Genomic DNA, 26741 nt, shown 5'->3' with positions numbered 1-26741 from the left:
ATTTGATTTGGTCTTCGTTCTTTGTTAAAAATATGAGAGTTTTAAATTCATCCTTTTTTCTCATTTTGTTCTTCGTTGTTGTTTCTAATGGTTCAAAAACTTCACTTATTGGTGTGACCCGTGATCATTATATTATTGTTACTTAATGGTTCTACTTTGGTCAGGGATTAATTATATTAATTTCTTACACGGGTAACAAATTTATATGGCAAATTATATATGCACCACTATTTATAGGACTCAAAATTAAACTTCAATTATTGGTGTGACCCATCGAGCAGATACCGGCCCGTTGGTCATAGGAGATTATAAGAAACCCTATAATCCACTTAAAATATAGAGTTGTGTTCCCCACTATGCTTGTTTAGCCTCCTGTAAGTTGCATAGTTGAGGAAGAATCAAACCACGAAAATTATACTATATATGGCTCAAAATTTCATCTTGAACTTGGCTTACTTCCATCCTTATATCCTAGGAAATATAAAGTTTGTAAAATTTTTTTTATTATTATTTTTAAGAAGTGTGGTATCAAACATTGTTTTGCATGGTGGTTGTTGAATTCTTAATTGTTGTTTAGGAATAAATTTCTAGGTTGTTCCTCTTTTTCAAATAGTTTTTTTTTTTTTTTTTTTACAGCATGCTACCGAAATTATTTATGGATATTGATGAGTTGTTAAGCAATTGTACATGTTTTAAAAATTATTAATTGTTGACAAGTTGTTCAAAACCTATTGCACTATTGCTCTCCTATTTCCGAAATATTGAAACTACTCAAAAAAAAAAAAAAAACCCTCAAAATCCATTTATCCAAACATATTTTTCACTAAATTTTTATTTTTAGAAATGGAAAATTTTTGCCTAAAAGTAAAGCAATCTCATTAAAAAATACCAAAAACAGAATTATATCTCTTTTAGTTTTGTATAATTAACCCACTACGTTTCTTGAACATGGTAAGCAAAAGGGGGAAATTCAGGGCTTGTTTTCTATTTTTAGTTTTCTATTTTTAGAAAACAAAAGCCCTGTTATTTATTTTTAGTTTTTTAAAAAATAGAAAACCAAAAAAAGTTTAATTTTCCTATTTTCTTTTATCATTATTTAACTCCCAAAATCGGAGATTCAAATACCACACCCGTCAAACATAGAAAATTAGAAAAGAAAAAAAATACATAATACATACTAAGACATAGATATCAAACTTGATGAGAGCATAAGCCGTCCAAACGCAATCATTGAGGAAGTTGGCCAACGGAAAAGTGTAAACGAGATATTTTATTTTTAAAGAGTTAGAAAGTTGAAAATATATGTTAGAGAGAGAAAAATCTAGATAAAGTAGCGATGATATCAATGTGGGGCGAGAGTCCGAGATACTGCCCTCTCCCTTACTCTTTCTCGCGAAAATTTTTAGTTTCTTCTTCACCCGGTCCGTTATTTGATTTCGAAAATTGAGGTCTAGGTTGAAGAATCCTCATTTGGAGGCTCGAACCTTTGAAGAAAAAATTACAAGTTTAATAATTCATTTAAATTATCTTTAGAATTTATAAAATAAAAAAGTAATAAATATATATAATTTATATCTATTTTACTGAAAATTTATTATTTTTCAAATTAATTATTAGTTAATAAAATATATATTAATTATTTAAAAATAGAATCGGGATTAGGTTAGGACATGGTGGAAAATGCACTCCTTATTCTTAGAGCAGGAACCCGACTCTATGAGAATTTTTGTGATCCTTGATGTAGAGACATGAAAATAAAAGTTTAAAAATATGAAACCAAACTTTTGAAAAATAAATTTTTGAGAGAGTAAATTTTAGAGACATCAAGAAAAAAATTTAGATAAATAAATATTAGAAAAAATATTTAGTGAGAGAAAATTTAAAGACGAAAATATAAAATTAGAGTAAAGTTAGGAGAAAAAGAGAAAAATAAAAATAAGAAAAATAAAAGAAAATCATACTGAGACAAAAAAGTTTAAACAAAAAAGTAGAAGACCAAATTTAAGAGCGAGAAACCTTCCGAAAAATATTAAATTTTTAGAGAGAAAAATAAGAATAATATTTTACAATAAAAAGTAATATATAGAGATGAAATTTTTTTAAGACAGACAAATAATAAATTAATATTTTAAAGATGAATTTTTTAAAGGGAGAGAGAATTCTTTTAGATATAGAAATTTAAGCAAAAAAAAGATGTTAGGAGTGAGAAAGAGAAAAAAAAATAAAGTAACTTTTGGCTTCTAATTTTCTTGTTGGATTTCCTTCTCTTTAATTTTCCTCTTTTTAATTAATTAGCTTAAATTATAAGTTTTGGTCCCATAAATTTTTAGACAAGATATTGAACATGAAATGTTAGGCCCTTATACATTTATCCAAAATAGATTTTATTTTTACCTTTTTAGTACAGCAATTCGGAAATATCGGGATCGAACCTCTACTTTTTATGTGAAAAAAATGGGGCATTTTGAGAATTGAACTCAAGACCTCTCACACCCGAAGCAAGAATCATGCCACTAGACCAAATGCCCTATTTAATAATCTAACATTTTTAATTGCTAATCAATATGTTTTTATCCCTCAAGGTTTCAAACCAATGGATATACAATTGGTACGAGGGTTTGAACCTCATCGAGGTAAGCTCGTTGGCTTCATTTTTACTATTTAATGTTCAATATCTTGTCTACTTTTTCTGTTGGGTCGTCAAATGAAATTAATTGAATTGCAAAAAGAATTTCAAGAGGGGAACATAGTACTTTGAAAACTTAGATGTGGCATTTCAAGAACCGACCTTAAGAGACCTATCGTAACAAAGTGAGAATCATTATCATAAGATCAATGCATTTTCTAAGAGTTATTTCCAACTTTTATATAATGCATCATTACCATAATTTGTATTTGCTGGAGATTTATAGATAAAGATATTATTTTATACCTCTAGATCTAAACAGCTGCAAAGTTTGATTATTCTCAAATTATTTAAAGAAGTGAAGTTGTTCGCAAATGCAAGCTGCTTCAACCACACATCATGAGCACAAGTAAAGCAAATATTGAATTTTAAGATTTAGATATGCAACTCACTTTATTAAGTTCTATATTTCTAAAACTTTCTTCTCAGCAAAACTATTTACCATAACTCTACTAAGGTTCGAAACGAGTGTCAAAATTACTTATATTGTATCGATAATGTTTACAATGTTTCATTCTAGATTTCTAAAACTATTGAATAATAATTTTATGTTTAGTCAAAAATCCATTCCATCTCATGAAGTTAATGCAAGGTGAAACTTGGATATTTTATTCATATTATTTATGTTACTGATAAAATGCATATGTCACAATTGGTACAGAGTTAAGACAAGAATGAACCAAACAAATGTACTAGGAGCCTAATTTTTAGGTAGAGTTTTTCGTTTGTATCTGTCTGATTGAAAGCCAAAATGGACAAAATTTATAATGCTAATGTTCATCTTGTACTAATCGATATGCTTGTTAAGTTAGAATTTCTACCTCAAAGGAACTAAGGTTTAAAGGTGTTGAACTACTTTGCTTATATAATAATAATACTATTTTTCCCCTATTTTTAATAAGAGAAGTTTATTGATGATAGGATGTGAAAAAATGATTAAAAGAGCTTTTGAATAAAATTGGGCATTCCGAGAATTAATTCAGGACCTCTTGCACCCTAAGAATGTCAGCTTAATGGGGATGCTAATGCTGGTTCTTAGCTTATTAATTAGCTTCCTTACGAAGGCAAGGATTTAAAAAACTTCAAAAGTGGGGCATTCCGAGAATCGAACTCGGGACCTCTCGCACCCAAAGTGAGAATCATACCACTAGACCAAATGCCCTTCTTAAATTTTATGTTACAGCAATTAAAACTTAAAAATTGAAATTATTGATTTTTTTCTTTTTTTTAAGTACTAACATTAATTACCTTTAACTTTATTTAAAAAGTGTAAAATCCTTATTTTTTTTAAGTATTACACAATTTTTTGTTTTTATAATTTTCTATAAATATCCAATATTTATTGATATTTCCAATCGACATTTTTATTAAATTGCTTGATACCGATATTTTAAATCTTAATATGATTATTAAATTTGTTAAAATCTAATACAAGGTAGGGGCATTCCGAGAATTGAACTCGGGACCTCTCGCACCCTAAGCGAGAATCATACCACTAGACCAAATGCCCAATGTTGATAAATATAATTGAGTTGGTATTAATAATTGTCTATTTTTGTAGTCATTTACCTGGTTGAATGAAACATTGAGTCATGAGTTTTGCTATTTAAAGACTAGTCTTATGCGTGCTATGCACATGATACTTTCCAATTAATACATTAAAATTAATGCTGAATTTATCAAATTTACTAAATAATTTAAATTTTAGTAGTATTAAATTAAAGAATTCTAATCCTACACAAACTTTTAAAATGACAAAATCAGTTATAAAATATATATTTTTCAATAATAAAGTAACTCCAGAAATATTTGGATGAAGGATTAAATTTAAAAAACAAGAAAATAAAAATTGAGGAAGAAGAGACAATTTTTGTAGAAAAAAAAAGTAAGAAAGAGAGAGTCTTTATATATAATTGTAGAAGTTTAATAAAATTATAGAAGTATTAGAATTTCAAAACCTTTGAAATTCTGTAACTAATTATCATTAGGGAAAAAATTAACGAAAAAAGGACAAAAACTTTTTATATTTTAACTTTTCACATGTCAATCTTTTCGTATTTTAATTATATGTTAAGATGTTTAAAACTATTATTATTCAATCACTCAAAATAAACATATCTTTAATAAATATTACTATTTAATTTAGAAATATTTATGTTATCATCTTTTTCTTTCGTCCCTATTTACATGGTTAAAAAATCATGATTAATATGTCAAAAAAATTTCTTCAATAATTCAAATTCTTAAATATGTAAATATGATGAATGATATTCGCTAGTGACTTATATATATAAAAGTCATATTTAATATATATATATATATATATATATATAATACATACATACAAAAATCTTTCAAGACAGTCAACAACATTGCTTTGAAATTTTGAAACGTGATTCACCGTACTAATTAAGAAACATTAAAATAAATTGTGAGAGGGAAAAGTAAAGAAGAAGAATAAGAAGAAAATAAATAATATTTACCTCTTGCCAACAATATTACTCCTAAAAATTGGAACGTAGTCTAGATTAATAAACCTTTAAAATAAAAAAAGATTACGGGAGAGAAAAAAGAAAAAAAAAAGAAGATAAAAGGAATAAACCTCACGTTGTGTTGAAAAGGAGTGAAATGAGCCCTTTTATAGTTTTAAGAAATGAAGAGATTGTAAAATTCACAACGTTTTAATATTCTATCATTAAACACTACTAATGATAATAATAAAACTTTTTATATTTTAATATTTCAAATCTAGAGTGAGATAGAATTTCAAAAAAAAAAAAAAAAAAAAAAAAAAGAAAAGAAGATAGGAAGAGATAAAGGTTTTAAGAGAGAAGCATAAGAATTTAGATTGGTAGGGAAAAAGATGGTAAAAAAATGAGAGACATATTCATTCATTTTCGGGCATAGCAATTCACGAAACGTGGCATGGGACATTTGTCGGCGGCAGGAGTCTGACATCCGAGCGAGAGGTCAAACCAATCCAATTCATCCTGGTCCGATCCGAACGAATCTTGTTGAATGAATTGATCCATTGTTGTATGCCCTACTTCTTAGTGAATTTTTTCCTACTTGGACCCACTGTACTTCCTTTGACGACTCCTAAGATATAGTGGAAACATTTTGTTATGGTGGAGAGTGGGGATCTTTAGAAAATTGGGATCTCCTTGATGTTGGAAGGTGTTGAATCCAAAATCTTCCTTACACTCAGAAAGAATCCAAATTAGTCGAAATGAACCCATTGAATACAAGAACGTGTAAGAAATATCATGAGCACTCAAGTTAGTAAGTAGTTGAGTTGATAATTTTGTGGTTTTAAATTCGAGATTCACACATATCTCTTATTGGTGCAAGTATTTGACCTTTATAATTGATACTCAACAGTTGGCTTTTGTTTGAAGTCGCACTTGAAGATCTAGTTGGCGGAGTTGCACGATAGGAGTCAGAACGATTAGAGTGTCTTGCAGTTGACCCTAACTGAATGTGACCGAACTTACTCTCCTAATCCAAGCATTCCTTTGGACACGCGTTGGACTAATTACACGACTGAACGTTCTGTGGCTACTATCATTATACGTGACGAGGTTTTTTCCCCCAACAAATTACGACAACGAAAGGGTTAGAGAAAGCTTGTTCAATTAGTGTGAATTCCAAAAGTGAAAAGTGGTCTGTTTTGTTGACTTACCATTTTCCTCCCCTTGATACAAAATTGTTCATACTCTCTTCTTCTTTGTTTGCCATTGGTGTAAGAGTTTGATGTTGAATCAACCATGGAATTTGATGACAATATATAGGCAGGGCATATATGACTAGCAAAGATTCGAGATCTTTCTCCTCATGTACACTACAATAATTGAGTTATTTTCCTCTTATTAAAAATTTTTTAAAATCAATACATTTATCAACAAACCTGAAAAATATAATATAGTATTTTTATTGATGTTTAAAAACATTTTAAAAATTATGTCTTTTTTTCAAAAAGTAATAAAAACGTTTGAAGAATGATACACTTTTATTAACAAAGGTTATTGAAAACCTTTTAAATATAATATATTTATTAACAAATATTTACTGTCTCTTGAAAAATATATCTCTTTTTAGTGAAGGTATTTACAAAAGTTTTTAAAAATTATTCACTTTTTATCAAAGATTATGAAAAATCTTTGAAAAGATATACATTTATCTACAACCCTACAAAAATTTGGAAAATATATTATCTCGTTCTTTTTCGAATTCCTGATCTTATGGTTAGAGACATGTATCAATTACCGTCAAACTAAGTTCATGTTTGATTATATGCTCTACTAATAGTCAAATTCTGTAATAAATTAAAATTGGTCTAAAATTTGTTGCAAAAGCTCTAAAATGAGTTATGGTGATAAAATTTCAGTTCACAATGTTAGCTGCAGTTTAAGTCTTTAAGATGGAACTTAATTTTCTTTTTCTATTTTTCAATCAAAATAAAGGCGAATCAAGAAATAGATTTTTTAGGTAACCAAAAATCAATTTTAAACTATGTAAAATCTTATAAAAAAAAATTCACAGATTTCAACGAAATCAAGTTTGACACAAAATTAAGCACGGTCAATGTCATTGAATAGTTTTAAGAAAACTCACTAATTAATAAAAATCTTTAATATTATTTTATGTGAAAACCTATCACTTTCCTAACACAATTCATTTGAATCACACAGAGATAAGTTTTTTAAATGATTCTGAAATGAAAATAATTTATTAAATAGAAAAAATTACAAAACTTTTTTTTAGTTTAAAACTTTTAAGGCAATTAGTATTGCAATAATTATCGTTTAATTTTAAGATGTAATTTAATGAAATGGGAAGTTTAGAATAAAATTTGATTTTCCCCCTTAATTTTCTTAAATTAACTTGACTCATCAAACCCCACCTCATTAAAATAAAATGTCACATACAAATAGATAATGAATGATTCATTTGTCACCTTCATACGTAACAGACCCTGTTAAATTTTTGTTCCTTCCTACCGACGATAATAAAATTTGGTAAACATTAATCTAAAACACAAAAATGATTAGTAAAACTCCCCAATACACACCAACCAAATTGAAACTAGGATTAAAGTCTAAGATCAAATTTATAACTCTAACCCATATAATTTTCTTGGAAGAAAAACGAAATTTGAAATTAAGTTAGGAAAGTGGTAAATGAATAAAAAGAAATAGATTTTCTTTTATTTTTTCTGAAAGGATTCGAATTCACAATTTTATAGTCAGAGACAGCTAATTTAATTTGTTGAGATAGACGGGTACGAAAAGAAATAAAATTGTTTATTGAGGTGAGAAAGACCCAATACCTTACAAGATGTATTAAAGTCTAAAGGTGAGACAAGATGATATGCTTTAGGTGAAATTGAAAAACCTTCACCCAAAACCAAACACACCTTTTTTGACTTTTTTGTCACACTCCCTCGCATCCCATCCCATCCCCACATGTTTTTCATAATTACTATTATTTAAAAATTTAAAAATTATAGGAAGAGGGAAAAAAAACTCTTCTCTTATTATTATTTTTTTTAAGTATATAAGCCTCGTAACTACTTCGATCTCTAGTCTTTTATTTTTTTAAGAAATATTTTAAAAATTATGTTGAAATTTTGAAAACAATGAAATCATGTTTATTATTTATGGTTCTCGTTTTTAGTTTTTTTTTAAACATAAATAAAGACATTATTTTATCAAATATTGACTTATAAAATGCATAAGAAATATATAAGATAAAATATTAATTTTTCATGTAAAAATTTTACATTTTTAATTTAAAATTTTAGAAATTATCACATATCTATATTTCTTCCATTATAAAATGAGAAACAATAAATAATTAACAACCATGATATGTTTCTATTTATTAAAAAAAAAGAAACAAGAAAAAAAAAGGAAATATTCCAAAAAAAAAAAAAAGTCCATTTTCCTCTTCCCATCATTTGCATGCCTCAAATCCTTCACTCATATATCTCACTTTTCTTTATCATTCTTCCTCTCACATCCTCCATTTCCATTTGGGATCTCTATAATAACTTTTTTTTTCCTGAGGATCTCTATAATAGTTTCCTCCTCATTCTCTCCTTTTTTTTTCTTTTTTTTTTCCATCATCATTCTCTCAAACTTCTTCAAATTTATATCATTTGATCAATTGGATTTAAAAAAAAAAAAGATTTTTGTAGATTTAGGAATGAAATTGATTGCCTTTTTCCCTGGAAAAAGTGGATTTTGTTACCATAGCTTTTGAGGAGTTATTAATAATATTTATGTAAGAATTTTAGAGTTATCCTATTTAGATGTAGTACAAATGAACGGGGTGGAGGATTAAACTCGTAACCTCCTAGTCAAAAACAGGTGTTCAATTATCGCTGAACTGAGCTCATGTTGACGATGTTTTGATTGATCTAACCATTCGAGAAATAAGTAGTACAAAAATATTATTAAAACTAATATTCTCTCAATTTGTTGACAAATTCTAAGAGCCATACGCACTACATTTATGTTAGTTCAAATTCTTTTTTTTTTATAAACTATTTTTTTTAATATAATAAATATGAGAGTATAAGAATTTAAACTTCCAACCCACAATCTGTTATGATTTCTATAACCCTAATTACATGATTATTTCAAATTCATGGAAAAAAAATCAGTTGCCTAACAGAGCCTTAGAGCATAATAATTATTCACCAAGGCTCCATTATCTTTAGGTCCTATCAGAGCTTTAAAAGTGATTTCATTTTCAGATTCACAATCATTTGAAAAAAAATAGTGTTCTTCCTTTTACTCAATTAACTAAGGTAATTAATCATAAAATAGTTATGAATTATATTAATAATAACTACTCCACCAAATTCTTAATCATTACTTTTTAAAAAACGAAATAAAATAATCAAATTCTTAAATCATAATTTAGCTATCACCATTAATAATAGTAAAAGTAGAAAAGCTATTCCTTTGAAAAGGATTAGTTACATTCATTATGTCCCTCATCAATTAGGCAAAAGATTACTCATATATATAATATCAAAACTTAGACACGTGTTTTTTTTCCTCAAAATATGTCATCGTTAATGTCATTATGTATATTGGAATCACTATTTAACCACGTATTCTCAACGAAAATATCAAAGTTCGAATTCTCATCTCCACATATTTATTTGTACTATAAAAAAATTTAGAATCTTGTGATTTTAGAAGAAAAAATAATTTAATTCTTCTAAGAATGCGTTTTCTGTAAAAATACAGTAAAAAGAAAACTATTATAAAATTATTAAATTATTAAATCAGTTCAAATTAATTTAGATAGATTGTGAACATATGATCAAAAGAACAAAAATATGGCACCTCAACTGGTTAATAAGAATTTTTTAACCAATATAATTTGGAGTTTAGCTTAGTTTTATTCACTATTGAAATATTAGAAAGAATAAATGATAATAAAACACATTGAAAGATAAATCACAATAGAATTGAGTTAAATTTTAATATAATTGTTTCATGAAAACATTCCTTGAAAATGAAAACTAGGGGGAAAAATAAAGCATTTATATCGACATAGAATATAATGAATGATAAATTATTGACAAACTAAATTTAACTATTATCAACAATTATTATAATTCTTTAATTGTATTTTTACTATTTCAAATAATTAACTTACAATGTGGATTGACTTTAAATAATAAATCACTAATTCGCATCACATAATTCTGAAAAATGTACTTTTTGCAAATACTGATAAAAAGTTGACATTCTTTAAAATATAACATAAAAATGGTAATTCAAATTAAGAATTTTTATATAAATATACACAAAAAGAAAATACAAAAAATAAGTGAATCTCATGACTTGCTTTTATTTATATATATATATATATATATATATATATATATATTTAATAATATTACATTATTTTAATTAAAGAGATAAATCACTCGTGAAAAGACACCAATACCTAATCACTTCAAAACTATTATTTTCAATCCAAGCATAGTTTAATGGATAAAAGCACATATTATCTTCTTTGAGATCGGAAAAAAAACCATATATTTGATCTAATCCATTCTTACAAATTAATAATTAATCACATAGCGTTGAAAATATGGAATGTTTTCTCTAGAGTGAAAGAATATGGTTTTCAAAACAAGGATTTTGTAACCAAAAAAACTGTTCTAAAAACATTCATCAATAATAAGAAGGTCATAGGCCATACGGAATACAATAATACCAAAGTAAGTGTTTAGTTACAAGCTTCAACTAACTAAGTAACTAATCCTAATAAAATAAGCATTCAAATGTGTTTAAAATTGTATAATCAATCCCTATATAAACGAGAGAAAATATATTTGTCAATCTAAAATGGATGATGGAGTTCGATAGATTAAATATAAAGCATTAAGAATACATCCTAAAATTTAATAGACATATAAGACTGAAAATACACCGATCCAATAACATTGAATAAATGTTGATAGTTCTGTTTACATAATTCGAAACAAGAATATTGGTGAATAACATGAAAAAATCAGTAAAAGATAACGCACGACCATTATCTCATCTGAACTATTATCAAGGCACGAAAATTTTTTCATTCCTTACAAAATTATCTCAACAAATCAGAACTAAAACATTTAAAAACTTTAAAAACTAAACAGGTACTAGGTGGAAATTAAAAGGACAAAAATGTAATTTCACAAAAATAGTTTTTTTTTCTTTTTAAATTTATTTATACTCACTCACTCGTTCTATAAATCTCCCAAATATCTTTTTATACGTCATCGTCATCGTCTTCTTCATCTTCATTCTTTCTCTCTCTCTGCAAATCACTTTTCGCTTTTTTGTTCAATCCCTCCATTTCCGCTTCTGTCAGTCAACTGTTACTGATCATTTTCATTACCCTCTTCAACCACCGCTCTCTCTTTTTCCATAAAAACCACACGAACAATTCTCATCTCTCTGCAACTCCCCACTCTCGCCGCCGGTGAGATTTTTCTCCATTTGCACCGTCGCCGGCGAGATTTATCTTCATGGTACTCGAGTAACATGGCGCGATTAGCTGAACGGATTTCCAGAAGTGGGCTTTCTAGATACTCGTTGTTGTGACAGCAATTTGAGTTCTGTTGCTGGAATGGCTTCCACGAATTCACCGCCTAACATTGAACCTTCTGCGTTGACGGAAGATTTGGCGGCGAAGGCTTTGAATAAACGGTATGAGTGCCTTGTGACTGTTCGAACAAAGGCCATAAAGGGGAAAGGAGCTTGGTATTGGGCTCATTTGGAGCCTGTTCTGATACGAAATCCCAGCACTAGCCTTCCGAAGGCGGTGAAGCTCAAGTGTTCGCTGTGCGATGCCGTTTTCTCGGCTTCGAACCCTTCGCGGACTGCATCTGAGCATCTGAAACGAGGCACTTGTCCCAATTTGAGCTCCATTTCTAGGTCTAACGCCTCGCCCTCGCCGTTGCCTATATCGTCGATCCCTTCTCCCACATTGCACAACCACAAGAAGCGAAGCTCTCAAATGAAAATGAGTGCTCCCGTTCTCACTGCTTCCTATCAAGTTCACTCTCTAGCCATGATCGAGCCGACGCGATCCTATGCTCCGCTGATTTCCTCGCCAGTGGCTCAAAATCCGCTTGGGATGGCGGGTAAGGCAGGCTTGAATCAGCACCAGTTGGTGTTATCGGGAGGGAAAGATGATTTGGGTGCACTAGAAATGCTGGAAAATAGTGTCAAGAAACTCAAGAGTCCACATGCCTCACCTGGACCAAGGCTGAGTAAGGAACAAATAGATTCTGCAATCGAGTTACTAACCGATTGGTTTATCGAGTCATGTGGGTCAGTGTCGCTTTCCTGCCTTGAGCATCCCAAGTTTAAAGCCATGCTTAATCAGTTGGGTCTGCCTTCATTACCACGGACTGACATTTTAGGAGCTCGACTGGACACCAAGTTTGAGGAGGCGAAAGCAGATTCAGACGCCAGGATTAGAGATGCAATGTTTTTTCAAATTGCTTCAGATGGGTGGAAGAATAAGAACTGCTGTGGTTACTATTGTGGCGAAGAGAGTATAGTTAAATTTATGGTCAATCTTCCAAATGGTACTACCGTGTTCCAAAAAGCACTATTTACAGGGGGATTGATGTCATCCAAGTATGCGGAGGAAGTTATATTGGATACGGTCAATGAAATTTGTGGGAGTGGTCTGCAGAGATGTGTGGGGATAATTGCAGATAGGTACAAGGCCAAGGCGTTGAGGAATTTGGAGATAAAGAATCATTGGATGGTAAATCTCTCTTGCCAGCTTCAGGGTATTCTTAGTTTGATAAAGGATTTTAACAAAGAGCTTCCACTTTTCAGGATAGTCACTGAAAATTGCTTGAAGGTTGCAAACTTTGTAAATACCAAATCTCAAATTAGGAATTGTTTAAACAAGTACAAGGTGCAGGAGCTAGAGGGTCACTGGTTGCTTCATGTTCCTTCGCCAAACTGTGATACATCCAAAAACTTCTCACCTGTTTATTCTATGCTTGATGATATGCTTAACTGTGCTCATGTGCTTCAAATGGTTGTGTTAGACGAGTCCTATAAGCTGGGATGCATGGAGGATCCACTAGCCTCTGAGATTTCTAGTCTGATACAAAATGAACGCTTTTGGGATGAAATGGAGGCAGCTCACTCACTTGTAAAGATGATCCGAGGGATGGCTCAAGAGATTGAAGTGGAAAGGCCGCTGATTGGGCAATGCTTGCCTCTCTGGGAGGAGCTGAGAACAAAAGTGAAGGAATGGTGTGGTAAGTTCAGCATTGCTGAAGGGCCAGTGGAGAAAATTCTAGAAAAGCGGTTTAGAAAAAATTATCACCCAGCCTGGTCAGCTGCGTTTATACTGGACCCGCTTTACTTGAGGAGGGACATAAATGGGAAATATCTTCCACCCTTCAAGTGCCTTTCGCAGGAGCAGGAAAAGGATGTGGATTCACTCATTAATCGGTTGGTGTCCAGGGAAGAAGCCCATGTCGCATTCGTGGAGCTTGCGAAATGGAGATCTGAAGGGCTAGACCCACTTTATGCTCAGGCAGTTCAGGTTAAACAACGAGACCCTTTAACTGGAAAGATGAAAATTGTCAACCCACAGAGTAGGCGACTTGTCTGGGAAACTTGCCTAAGCGAGTTCAAGACCCTTGGTAAGGTGGCACTCCGGCTTATTTTCCTTCATTCAACATCTTGTGGCTACAAGTGTAAATGTTCTGTCATGAATTTGGTTTGCTCACATCGCCACTCGAGGGTCGGCTTGGAGAGAGCTCAGAAGATGGTGTTTGTTGCAGCTCATGCCAAACTTGAAAGGAGAGACTTCTCTAACGAGGAAGACAGAGATGCAGAACTATTTGCAATGACAGATGGTGAAAATGACATGCTCAATGAGGTCTTTTCTGATGCACCCTCAATGTAATGTTTTCTTTTGAACTTCTGTAGAATTATGAAAATAGGGTATATTAAATTCTTTTGTTGTTTTAATTCTTTTTTTTTCTTTTTTCTTTTCATCTTTTTACTACAAATTTTGTGTCGTCTATGTAGAATTTGGTTGAGCCGTGTACTGGTAGAATCTATTCAGCTGCAATGATTCTAACGGAGTCCTCAATCTTTTCTTCTTTTTCTTTGTTTTTCCCCCCTCTTTTTCCTGCTTCGAAAATGGTTACGAATTCCTAGACTTGCAGAACAGAGGGCATAACAAAGGTAAAACTAGTCAGGAATTGTGTATGAACACTCTTGTAATGTTTTTCGGGATAAACATTGGACTGGAAGGGCTGATAACTTATCGAACTTTTTTTTTTCACAAGGAATCAGTTTTCATTCTGAAAAAAAATAAATATGTCAAAAAGACAATGACACTGACTTATAATTTGGAGCCTCTTTAAGGATGTTCTGATATACATTTCCTTGTCTGTGTATGAATCAAGAATGCGTTATTCCTTGACTGGATACCAGAATGAACTTCATGATGCAATCTTTCCTGGTTCCCAAAATCTTGTTTTTTCCATTCAAATTGAACCACTTAAGTTCCCGTAAAGTTGAATCTTAGTTATTTGAATTTATTGGGAAAAAAAAAGGAAAAAAAACTATACCTTTAAAGAGATTGCTTGAGATAAAATATCAAGTTTTCCTTATGAGGGACTTATGTTCTATTAGAGGTAGCTAATTTTGAAGTTCTCTTTGACATAGCTAAGCTAGCTAAACATATTGGTATTCTCAATGATGAAGGCATTAAAATGAATATCCAACTGACCTGCCACTGTACAAAGTGTGACACATTGTACAATTACAATATAGTGAAGTAAAGAGCAATGAAGGTTATTATATTTTTGTATTCAAACAAAACTTCCTCCTGTAGTAACTAAGTGATGTTGCAGAGTCCTAGAGTCCAATCACTAGATTTTCATCATACCATCACATTGATTATATCTTGCATAACACGACCTCATGTTAAGGTTATGAACCTCCTATATATTTAACATTTATAATTTCAAATTTCTTACTGCTTACCCTGATAGTTAGGGATTGCTACTTTGTTAGAATCTTCATAAAAAGCCATTCTTATGTACTTATTATGTTAAAACACTATTATAGTATCAATACTTTGTCACGTTACATTTTGTTCCCCATATTCTCAAATTTTCAATTTTAGTTCCTCTTCCTGCAAGTGAATAAACTGCATTTTTAGTCCATACTGTTCAGAGTTGGTGTTCAACCTTTGTTTTGTTTAACAAGGGACAAAAGGTGCTGTTTATCTAAAGTAAAGGACTGAAATTGAGCTTTGAAACACTGGAGATCAGAAAAAGAAAAATAAACGGAAAAATACATAGGCGCAAATGATATTTCGCCTTAAAAAATTGTTATTATTTTAAGTCAAGCCCCCTACAATATCTGGGGCAATTATTTTTCTTAAAGGAAAACAAGAAAATAAATTATCTTTTTGTGCCATAGATCTGTTTTCATGTTATTTATCAAAGCATCAAAGTGGAAGAAGATTAAAATTTTAAATCTTGACTGTCATAGCATGGTATTTTTATGCGATTAGGGAGCCCAAATGGTTAATTAGGAGGTGTGGCTTTTATGGTTAATTGAACAACTCTCAGAAGTAACGTTGGTTTGAAATTTTTGCAACTTTTTTTTGATGCAGTACAGTGCTGAATGTGTTTGATCAAAACCAAACCTGAGTTGCTTGAAGTCAACCTCGGACTAGGTACCATATCTTTGCAGCTGAAGATGCACTTCGCTGAAATCCCAGATATATCTCCTGTTGTGCCTACTTATGTTACTTTCTGAGCCCCACTGTGAGGAGTGGATATCTATCTCAATGCTGTTGTAGATGTCATACTCAAGAAAAGACACTTACAAGGTGACATATCCTCTCTCTCTCTCTCTCTATCTCTCTCTCTCTATGTTTGTGCGTGTGGTGGTGGGGGGAGGGGGGCAGGGGTGCACACAAGCCTTCGTGCACGAGCCTTTGAGAATGCATTTAATTTTCTTTATTCATTTGTTCTCTTGGCTTCTGTCACCATTTCTTAGTAGCTTGTCATTGAAATATTCCTGTTCTTATGACATTTTTACTTCTTAAAATGGGCCCTTGTGTGAATTTTCCTCCTGAAAGTTGAACTTTGAAGTTTTGCAGAGTTATTGGTTAGCCTTGGCATGATTGCTAAAAAAGTCTTGAGCAAAGGGCAAGCAAAGAGGGCTGTCGGCATGAGTATGCACATAACAAGGCCGAAAGGGATGTAGCAACGAACTTGAATTGATGTTGCATGTATGGTTCAGAAAACAACTTTGACAACACAAAGCAGGTTGGTAGTGCTTTTGAGGCGACATGATTTATTTATTATTTCTTCTACTATTCTTTTCAACCTATCGGCTCCTACCAAGAAAGTAAATATTCATTAAATATCTTTTTGGTTATATCAATCATTTTATTGTTTGACAAGGATGTTAGTTGAAAAAATAATTATCTGTGTATACCCATTTAAATACCCAATACTTATTTTTATTATAGAAGGTCTATTTTTTAAAATTGTACGGCTTAATAATATAATAGAGAATATAATAGTCAAATTAGGATACTAACATCAGATTACCATTTACCTGTCAACATTTTTATAAAACTTTACTACTGATATATATAAGGGAACGAAACTTTTATTATTGATGAAGGCCATACTATTGATATATTTATGGATCGTATTGTCATCTTTCTACAAATTTTCTCACATCATTCTACTTTTCCTAGGCTTCTGCTGGCTTTTCAGTGGAGAATTTACCGTTTATTCTTGGATTTCTTTTGTGTAAAGTACTTCATTGTATTTCTTATCTGACAATATTCTTCTATGTTTCAGGTTGAAATTGATCTAGGAGAATGGAGGAGGTTCTACTTCTAGATCTCAAAGGAACCACTAGTCAGTATGCTAAATGTTCCAAGTATCTTTTATGATGGTAAGAATAAAAGCTAAACTTTTTAGTTGTTTATCTGGACCTACCTTTCTCTTAATAGTGTGTGGGAATGAGCATCCTCTTAATATCTCTTCATTGCTAGAAAATAACCATTTAGGTGGAGTGGAGTCCTTTATTGAAATAGGTGCATTCAATTAATGGCATTAAAAAATTTGTTGTAATTGAAGCATATGAATGGGTAAATAATTGAGTCACCTGAGGTCCGTAGGTTTCATTTATTTTTCCATCTTTTATGGATGGATCGTTTATTTTCTCATCATACTTTTAATTAATTCAAATTATTACATTTTTTAGAGTATAGGGACTAAACGGGCTTGAGTACATTAAAAAAGATTGGAAGATTTAAAAAAAAATAGTAAAAGCATTTTCATATATAACCAAAACTTCTTTTGAAAGTCATTGTTTACTAACTTTTTGTAGAATGAACTTCATGAAATTGACAAGTCTTTTTAGGCTTATGAATTTAATAACAAAAGGTTAAAAATAAATTTGAACTGTATAAAAATTTGAATCTTATGTTGGATTAACCACGAAACTCTCAGTATTTAACTGAAATTTCAAGATTCCAAAGGTTTTTGTACTCCCACTGTGGACCATCTAATGGTTCAAGATTTATTGTGGGGGGGGCAGTAATGAGAGAAAAAATTAGTTGAGGCAAGGTAAAATAGTTGATGATGTTTGTTTGCATATTTGTGGATATGATATATTATTAGATTGCCAATGCTCTTAACTGTAATAAATTTTCCTGAGGATTTACCTATGAAAGAAAAACTGTCCCAGTAGGTCTTATTCCATTAAAGAATAAACAAAAAAAAACTCGTGGCTGCCCTCATTTCTAGGGATATCAATAAAGTTGTTTGACCCACATTCACTTTCTCTTTTCTCTTAATTGTGGGTTTCAGGATTTACCTCACTGCACAGCCACTATCAATTGACTTACCAATGAACAGATTGGGTGTGAAAAATGATATTTAATGCTAGGTTGCTTTCGATTATTTTGAATCTGTAGGTCTTAAATTTACTCTGATTTGGCTTTGGGATTCAATAATGGTGGAATGTATGTGGATTTTGTCGGCAATGTCAGACAATGGTGACTTCTCACCAACTAGAGAAGAAAAGCTTTTATTATTATCATTATACTTTTTCTTATTCACTTTTTAGTATGCTTATTAATATGTCATTCCACTCATTGTTATTGTTAAAGGGAAAGTAGATATAATTATTTGTATAGGACACAGAATCTTCACCATTTGAATTGTTCAACTGTTTGTGTTTCCAATTTCTTTTTTCAAGTTTGATTGCTTTTGAAATTGATACCCATATCCATATCCATTTTTTCGTGCTATGAAGATGATGTTGAAACCAACGGATGGAAATAGAATTCATTGCTTTCTGACTTTTTCTTTACTTTATTCTTCTATCGCATAGTTTGTAAATAACTTTTTTTTTTTTATTTTCAAGGAGAAATTTAGCATTGATTCTTCTAAGTCGCTTTGCGAACCAATTGTTGTTTGAAAGTTGTGAGTAGAAGAAATAGGTAGGAAATTACCTTACAGGTTGAGTGACTTTACCAACTCCCCACCCCCACAGAGAAGAAAAAAAAGTTATATGGCTTAACAGGACAAGGGACAAGGGGCAGGGTTGGAAACTTTCTTAGGGCGGGGTAAAATTTTACATTTTACATTTTTCTTTTTTGTATATCTAAGACAAATTAAGGGGATGGTTGTCTCCCCTCCTTTGTTTCTAGCTCTGCCTGTAAAACTAGGGGTTAAAGTTTGGATACTTGCTAGCAAACTTTCTTGAAAAAGAGTTTGGCTATTGGCCATCGAGGCTAGTAAAAAGTAAATGGTTTGGAATGAATGGGTTTAGACTATGGTAGCCATCATCTTATAATTTAAAAAACCTTAGAATTTTCTTATCAACCGAATGTAATAAATGTCATAAATGTCAGGGAGTTGTCCTGATTACTTTGAAAAAATAAAAAATTGCTAGCAAACTTTCTTGAATAAGGGCCTTCATTGCTTACTCAACTTTCTTCAATCTTAGGCTGCTGTCTCCAGTTAGCCACCAAATAAACAAATTTTTTAGATACTTTTTCTGCCAAAAATCATTGATGTATGGTCAGATTACTCAAGTTGATTCTACATATAAATTTGAATCTGTGATTTTCATGTCTATTTTGCCATCTGTTGCAGTGAAATATGGGTGGTGATTGGTGATTGGTGATTGGTGATTGGTGGAAAGAAATGGGATTTGCTTCAATTAGTGCAATGAAATCTCACCTAAAAGGGCAACAGTTTTGAGATTATCTCAATGATTTTAGGTAAGAAAAAAAGAAAATACTTTGCATTATACATTAATGTCATCCCTTTTTCTTTTTGTTTGAATGACATTTTACTGTTTATTTCACATGCTAATCCACTTTTTTGGTATGCTCTTTTGGCCCTTTCCCTATGAACTTTGCTACAAAGGAATGTCACTATGCATTTTCCCATCATACCCCTTCCCACCAAACCTTCATTTAATTGGTTCTGTGGCCCCCATCCCAAGAGGGAAAAATAAAATAAAATAAAAGGAAGTGTATTTAAAAAGTTTGGTGGAGGCTAAGAGACAATTTGGTTGGCAAGAGTTTGAGGTCTTTTGATCCTATTAACTTAGAAGTCTCAAGTTCGAATTTTTCGGTGAGCATATACTAAAAATCATTGATGTCTCCTGAGTTTGGACCTCAAGGAGGACGTGGGTGCTCGAGTATAGGAGAGTAATGCTTCACTCCAAAAAAAGCTAGGTGGAGATTGAGATTGAGATTGAGATTTCAAAATACCACCTATTAAAACCCCAATTAATCTTTTTATTTTTATTTTTCTTTAAGAACAATTATCAAACCTAATACCATTTTAATTCTAGATGTGAAATGTAGTGGACTAAACTTACCGTTGTATGTCTAATCATTTTATCTTGGTTTGGGCAGATTTGAAATTTTGGTTCTTTCTTTGACAAAACATGTTGAAATTATTGGAGTAATGATATTGATGAATAGATTAAAATGGTAATATTTATGTATAGACACTGAATGGCTTAGATGGAAAGTATGGTTGCTAAATACATGGATTTAATATCCAACAAGTTTCTTCAGTAACCAAATGTAGCAAGATCAAGAATGTTACTATACATCTCGACAATATTCTTCAACAATCGCCTGATCTACATTGTTAGTATTCTACGAGATAGGGGTAGAAATTTATGACGATTGAAGTTAAATTCAAAGTTGAGATATTTGCTATCACATTTTAGTGCTTACTATTTAAGAAATGTAATGTGCAATATATCCTAAACAAATAATTACAAGTATTTGATTGTATCTTGTTAAAAAAGAAAATACAACTTCAAATATTACTGATATTGTCAAATTTTTTTTTTCACCGAAGGGTCCGTACTCTTCATTTTACTTGGAGTTTAACAAGTCAATTATTACTATATATCTTTGTCGGAAACATAATTCAGCAATAATTGACATATATCTCTAATTGAAAGGTTATGAATTTGATCCATATTCCTACATGTTCTAAAAAAAGTCACATTGTAATCGATAATGCTAATTGTTTTTTTTTTAACTCCTTTTAGAGTATAGCCATAAATAATTAATTACCTTGTATTTTTTTTAGTAGAATATTATGTTGAATTTTTGTTTATTCTTACCGGCGGTGGAGATGTTTAGAAAATTTTAATTAAAAGATAAGGGACAATAATAAAACTTTTAAAACTCTAAAAAATAAAAATGCAATTTTGCCTTTTTTTATTTATTTTATTTATAATTAAAAAGTAGATATGGTAAGAAAAATATGGTTTTGTGGATGAAACTGTTTTCTTTTTTTCTTTGTTTTTTCTTTTTCTTCAATGAATGCCAATTGGAGTTGGAATTTTAATATAAAAAAAAAAACTCAAATCAAGACATCAACTTAATGCTCTGTACCAAAATGTCCATTTGGTAGGTCATTACACTTGATTATTACTTCTATTGCCACACACATAAATATCTCTTTCTATTTATAAAGAAAACCATTTTAGTATTATGAAATAATTACTGATTTTATTAATTGAATATTAATTACATCTTCTGGCCTTCTCTCACCCACCTATAAAATGTCAAGCTATGAAGGGAAACAGAGGTGGAGCATGGCCAAAAAAAAAGAAGATAAAAATAAATGTACAAATTTTTATGAGTGGGATTAATACAAAGATGAGCCCGTACTGATATTTTTTGATTCACAATTTAATAAATTAAGGGTTTTTAAGTTTAGAGTTGGAAATTTGACTTTGGGTAGTCTGTGTTTAGATTATAAAGAAAATAAAAGTTGCAGAAATTTTAATTCATGATTTAAAAAATAAGGCGTATAATATAAAATGTGAGTTTCATGACCTTGAGTAAGTTTATATAGCTAGATTGTTAGATAAGTTCATAATTATGATAAACAAATTCGTGTGCAGGTTTCACTTTTTAACTTTTAGTTGCACCGAGCGTCAATTGGAATATAATTCAATAAGTGCCTTACTTTTGACTAAAATGTCGTAAATTCGAATCATCACTCTCACATATTGTACTAAAAGAAAGAAATAAAAAAAATGACTTATAAACTACATTACAATCTTTTTTTTTTCTGTGTTGGAATTTCTAATCCAGCTAAAATTGAACAATGCTCTTTTTTTTTTATATTACTAATTATAATACATTTGATCTAATGCTAGAAATTTTAAAAACACAGGAATTTTGAAAGAGAGCCCTAGAAAATAAAGGCAAATGGGTGGTAAATGAGTTGGGCAAGTAACCAATGAAATGTTTGGGCTTTAAAACCAAAAGTCCTAAACTTCTACTATATGGCAGCTGGGTTTTTAAATATTTGGGCTTCAACAAATACCTAGAAAATGAATAATTCCTTAAGTCAATAATAACAAATAATAATGAAATTATTGTATCAATACTAAAGATAGGTAATGCAATTGTTAAGTATTGATAGTATCAATGATGTTATTTATATTGATAAAAGGGTTTTAATAAAAGGAAAACAGAGACTTAGATTAAAATGTTACTATTCACCCAAAAAAAAAAAAGTATATTGAGATGTCAAAGTGAGTATAGTTCAGCGGTAATTGACATATATTCCCAAACAATAGATGGTGAGTTCATTACTTGTGATAATATATACTTACACTCCACGCCAATATTATTCTCTATCTCTTTCAATCCGATATGCATACATTTTTTCCATTTATCTTATACTCTGCCAATTGACACTGTAGTTATCATGATCGTTTTACTTCATGTCTCTTTCTAACTACTATGCTTCTCTCTGTAATTTTTCCTTAAATATCAAATCACACTTCCATAGTCTTCCAACAAAAGAAATAATTTAGGAAAATATTTGGCTCCCACGGATAAGAAGCAACTTTGTCCTAGCGTGATTAAGGGTAAATATAAAAATATTTTATTTTTTTTAAAAAAATAATGAATTTTCAAAATTTTAACATGGATAGAATAATTTTCCGAACGACACAGAGAAGATAAAATATTAAATCGAATTAAATATTGTAAAGGTGCTGGAAAATAAATAGAAAAAACGAAGTCGAAAATTCTTTTTAGTCCCTCTCTCCCTCGCTGTACGTTTCAGCCGAAAATATTCTGTCCTCTGCGTTTCTCTTCTCTCCTTCTCCCTCCCCTCGTCTTTACTCTTCCCGCCGGCAGCACCCAATTCCTTCAGCAAGCGGCGGTGCACGACGGCGCGATTTCCATCTCCAGCGACGAACAACCGCATTTTCCCCAGCCTGTTTTTAGGGTTTATCAGAAGGTTTGGAGCCTTAATTCACTCCCCACTTCGTTTGTCAGCTGGAAGCGACTCTGAAAGTATTTTGAACGAAAACGGTAGCTTCTAGTTCTTCGTTATCCATCGTTATTCTTTTGGTTTTCTTTGTTTTTCAGAATCATGATTTGGGTTTCGTATTCGGCTTTTGGTGGTTCAATTGTCTCGATTTTAGTTCACTTACTGTCTCCGATTGTGCTGGAATGCGTGTTCTTTTATTTCGTTGGTCCACTTTTTTTCTAGTGTAAATTCGTGGAGATTCTGTTTTATCTCTGCATAAGCGGGCTCTTTCTTCTCTCTTATTTCTACTAATTAATTATACGATGATGTCTGATTCTTCTTGTATCTTTATGTATTACTATACGGTGAGGACTTTGTCAGTTGTTCATTGTTAGCTTGTATGAGCATTTTGTATGGCTAAATTTTTAGTCTCGAGATGATGAATATGTGGTAGTAACGCTGAAAATAACCTTTAAGTTCGATGTCAGGTTCTTTCGTGTTCATGATAATAATTTCTTCTGATTCATGATGCAAATGTTGCTAATATAATTGCTCTTCACTGGGTGACATAATATATTTTTGGAATAGAATGTAGCAAGTTTAGAGGTGTAACCTTAATAATTGCCATCGTTCCGATAGGTTTTAAATGGGTGTATCGGATAAAGATGATCCCTTCTTAAATGAAGATACAATGGAATATGATGATCTTGATAGCGAGGATTCTGATTTTGAATCTGAATCTGATTCCGAAGAAGACAAAGATGTGAAATTGTCTGAACCATCAAAGACTGCTATACATAATGCAGACGGTCTCCTTGATAAGCTTGGAGATATTAGCTGGCCGGAAAACGCGGGATGGATACACAAGCTCTCTCTTGATATTGATCAAGAAAAAGAGGTGGATGTGAATGATGATCTAGCTAGAGAGCTTGCATTCTATACACAGGCTTTGCAGGGGGCAAGGATGGCCTTTGAGAAATTTCAATCTTTAGGACTCCCATTTCTCAGACCTTCAGACTATTATGCAGAGATGGTGAAGACAGATACTCACATGGAGAAAGTGAAAGGTCGGCTGCTGGCCGAGCAGAGAAAGATGGAGGAGGCCGAGGAAAGAAGGAAAGCTAGAGAAGCGAAGAGATTAGCCAAGGAGATTCAAGCCCAGAAGCTAAAGGAGAGGGCTAAGCAGAAGAAAGAAGAGATTGAATCTGTCAAGAAATGGAGGAAGCAAAGGCAAAAGAGTGGCTTTGCTGGAGGCGACAAAGGTGGTGAGATGGACTTGGCCTTTGAAGATGGAAAAGCATTTGAGAGGTCCGGTAAGAAGAGGCCGGGGGTGTCTCCGGGTGACCGCTCCGGAGGGAAGGCAAGACATGGAGGTGGAAAAGGAAAAAATCCAAAGAAGAAGAGAGACTTCAGAGATTCCAAGTTTGGCTTTGGCGGGAGGAAAAGTTTGAAAAAGCAGAACACAGCCGAGACAACAAATGATATTAGGAGCTTCAACAAAGGAACCTTGTCAAGTAACAAAAAGAGGAAGAGATCGTAAACTAGTGCTGCAGTTTTTTTCAGGTGGGGGATGGTGGTCGATCTATAAATTTAACTTTTCAAAAATTTCATTCTGTAATGCTGTGATCATTTGTGGTAATCCTAGAAGATGTTGAGTCTTATAATTCGTGTTTCTTTCTTAAGAGAGACTTATTTTGGTGGTTAATTTTTTATTGTGCAATTATGGTTTTTGAATTATATAATAAGGATAGAGTTGATGTTACATGGGGACAAAGGATAAGTGAATACTCTAAAGGGTATATCGATTGACAAGAGTTTGGGATCTCTTGATCATACCGGTTTAGAGGTCTAAGTTCAAATTTTTTGATGAGCTTAATACCAAAAATCTTTTTGATGTCTCCTGCATCTGGGCCTTAGGAGCAAACTTTGACTCCTAGTTATCCAAAAAAAAAAGAAAAGAATACTTTGTAGTTCATGATTCTTATGTGTAGGGTTAGTGTCCTTTAGTACATGCATTTTGTCTCTACACCTACTCATCAAATTATTAAATGATCTTAAAGTTTGTAGGATGCAATTTTAAACTAGGTAGGAAATGGAATGGATAGGCAAGAAAATCTAGTTTAAGAGATTGAAACTTGAATTTCAACCGAACATAGTTGAATAGGTTAAAGAATTATTTAGCATAGGATTTTACTCCATTAACTAGATTATGTAATGTAACAAAAATAAAATCTTGTTCAAAGGGTACACTTGAATAGTTTACATGTATGAATGCGTTGAAGATTTTATCCGATGAACTTTTCTCTTCTTTTGAAAAAAATACCAGTATACGATCGATTTTACAAATATTACAAATACCCAATCATTCAAATCATCTATATTCACACCGTCCTTTTCGACCCCAATTTTTCGAACTATTATTTTTGTCTCTTTTTAATTAAGGGTGTGTTTAGAAGTGATTTTGGCATGACAAAATCACTTTTGCCCTTGCCAAAATAACTTCTATTTCCATTTATCATTAAAAAATTGATTTTAAGAAAATATAAAACCACTTAAAATTGATATTTAAGGTATCACCGTAATTTTAGAAAATTAATTATTCTTAAATCTATTTTTTCAAAATCACTTCTTCCACCCTCTGGGACCCTAAATTATTTATAAAAAGTTAAACGAAATTCTTGTCCATTGAAACATAAAGAATCCCAAATTCCCAATGTAAAATGTCCTGCAAACCAAGCACCAAAAATCCCAAATTCCCAATGTAAAATGTCCTGCAAACCAAACACCAAAAGTGTATTTTTTCCCTTAAATTTTTTATAGACTCGTAGTGGTAAAGAGGGAGAGAGCCTTTTTTTAGACCAATAAAAAGAAAATTAAGATTTTTGGTGCCTAGTCAAGAGGGAAATCTGCAAAATTGGGATGTTAAATAATGGTAAGACATATAGAGGATATAATATCCAAATGGTCTAAGTTTGAATTTGATTTAAATAAAACCCTCAAACACGTGAGTGATAATGTTTGCTTTGTCTGCTTCTCCCCCAAAAAGCTTCCTCACTACACTTCCACCACAGCCAGACCCAACCCTTTAAATACACGAAAAAAAAAGAAAAAAATTTCACCCTTCAATTCCCATCAAAGACATGGGTGATTGGATCTTTGAAGTTACTTGTGATGCAGCTTCCAGCACTCTCTTCATCTTCTGCTTCTGCAATTTCATCATTCTCACCATTCTCTTCTTCTCCAGTTTTGATGATGATATTAGCCTTAAGCCCCTTTCTATTGTCATTCACTCCAACACAGATATGCAACAATCTGTATGTCAAAATCTCATGCTTCAACAACATCCCATGATTGATGTGGCTGAGCTGCCAGTGACCCAAAATGAATCAGAATCAGAATCAGATGATGATTTTAGGAGAAGAGTGGAGGAATTTATTGAAACGGTTAACAGGGGGTGGAAAGAAGAAAGGCAGAGCACCTCGAGACGAGATCACCCGAATAGTTGGGACCAATGATGTCAACTTCAGAAAACCGAATGGATCGAATTCTATAATTCCATCAGCTTGATTGATTTTATATTGTAACGCTAACATATACATCCCTAGCCAAACAAGAATCTCTTTCACTTCTGCCTTTTAGTCAATGTATGAATATCAAAACTTTGAATAAGATACACATAGCGACATAAAAATC

At 31.6% G+C, this 26741-nt stretch overlaps 3 protein-coding genes and 2 non-coding genes across 6 annotated transcripts; 3 read left to right on the top strand and 2 right to left on the bottom strand.

Annotated features, from left to right (window-relative positions):
* Positions 1-3776: 3776 nt before the first annotated feature.
* Positions 3777-3848, bottom strand: TRNAP-UGG (transfer RNA proline (anticodon UGG)). Its single transcript has one exon. It is a non-coding gene; the product is annotated as a tRNA-Pro (tRNA).
* A 276-nt stretch (positions 3849-4124) lies between these two features.
* Positions 4125-4196, bottom strand: TRNAP-AGG (transfer RNA proline (anticodon AGG)). Its single transcript has one exon. It is a non-coding gene; the product is annotated as a tRNA-Pro (tRNA).
* Positions 4197-11364: 7168 nt separating this feature from the next.
* Positions 11365-19650, top strand: LOC111024962 (uncharacterized). The gene is given in 6 exon segments (XM_022302792.2): positions 11365-14142; positions 15875-15899; positions 15901-16093; positions 16367-16535; positions 17082-17178; positions 19392-19650. Coding segments are annotated over 3 exon segments (2457 nt in total). The 5' UTR covers positions 11365-11830; the 3' UTR covers positions 16021-16093; positions 16367-16535; positions 17082-17178; positions 19392-19650.
* Positions 19651-22809: 3159 nt separating this feature from the next.
* On the top strand, positions 22810-24753 carry LOC111022583 (putative rRNA-processing protein EBP2 homolog). Of its 2 annotated transcripts, none has more exons than XM_088124819.1 (2): positions 22810-23036; positions 23688-24753. In XM_088124819.1, exon 2 carries the CDS (start codon positions 23695-23697, stop codon positions 24586-24588), a length of 894 nt encoding a protein of 297 aa, XP_087980945.1. In that variant the 5' UTR covers positions 22810-23036; positions 23688-23694; the 3' UTR covers positions 24589-24753. The 2 variants fall into 2 exon arrangements, with proteins under 2 accessions (XP_087980945.1, XP_022155439.1); XM_022299747.2 differs by having other exon boundaries at positions 22811-23110.
* A 933-nt stretch (positions 24754-25686) lies between these two features.
* Positions 25687-26563, top strand: LOC148211076 (uncharacterized). Its single transcript, XM_088125280.1, has one exon. The coding sequence runs from the start codon at positions 26189-26191 to the stop codon at positions 26561-26563; it is 375 nt and encodes a 124-aa protein (XP_087981406.1). The 5' UTR covers positions 25687-26188.
* The last annotated feature ends 178 nt before the right edge of the window (positions 26564-26741 follow it).

The sequence above is a fragment of the Momordica charantia genome (genome assembly GCF_013281855.1).
Source record: "Momordica charantia cultivar OHB3-1 chromosome 6 unlocalized genomic scaffold, Mcharantia_2.0 BLBB01000006.1, whole genome shotgun sequence".
In the NCBI taxonomy this organism is placed as follows: Eukaryota; Viridiplantae; Streptophyta; class Magnoliopsida; order Cucurbitales; family Cucurbitaceae; genus Momordica; species Momordica charantia.
This window is presented reverse-complemented; position numbering and strand designations above follow the sequence as displayed.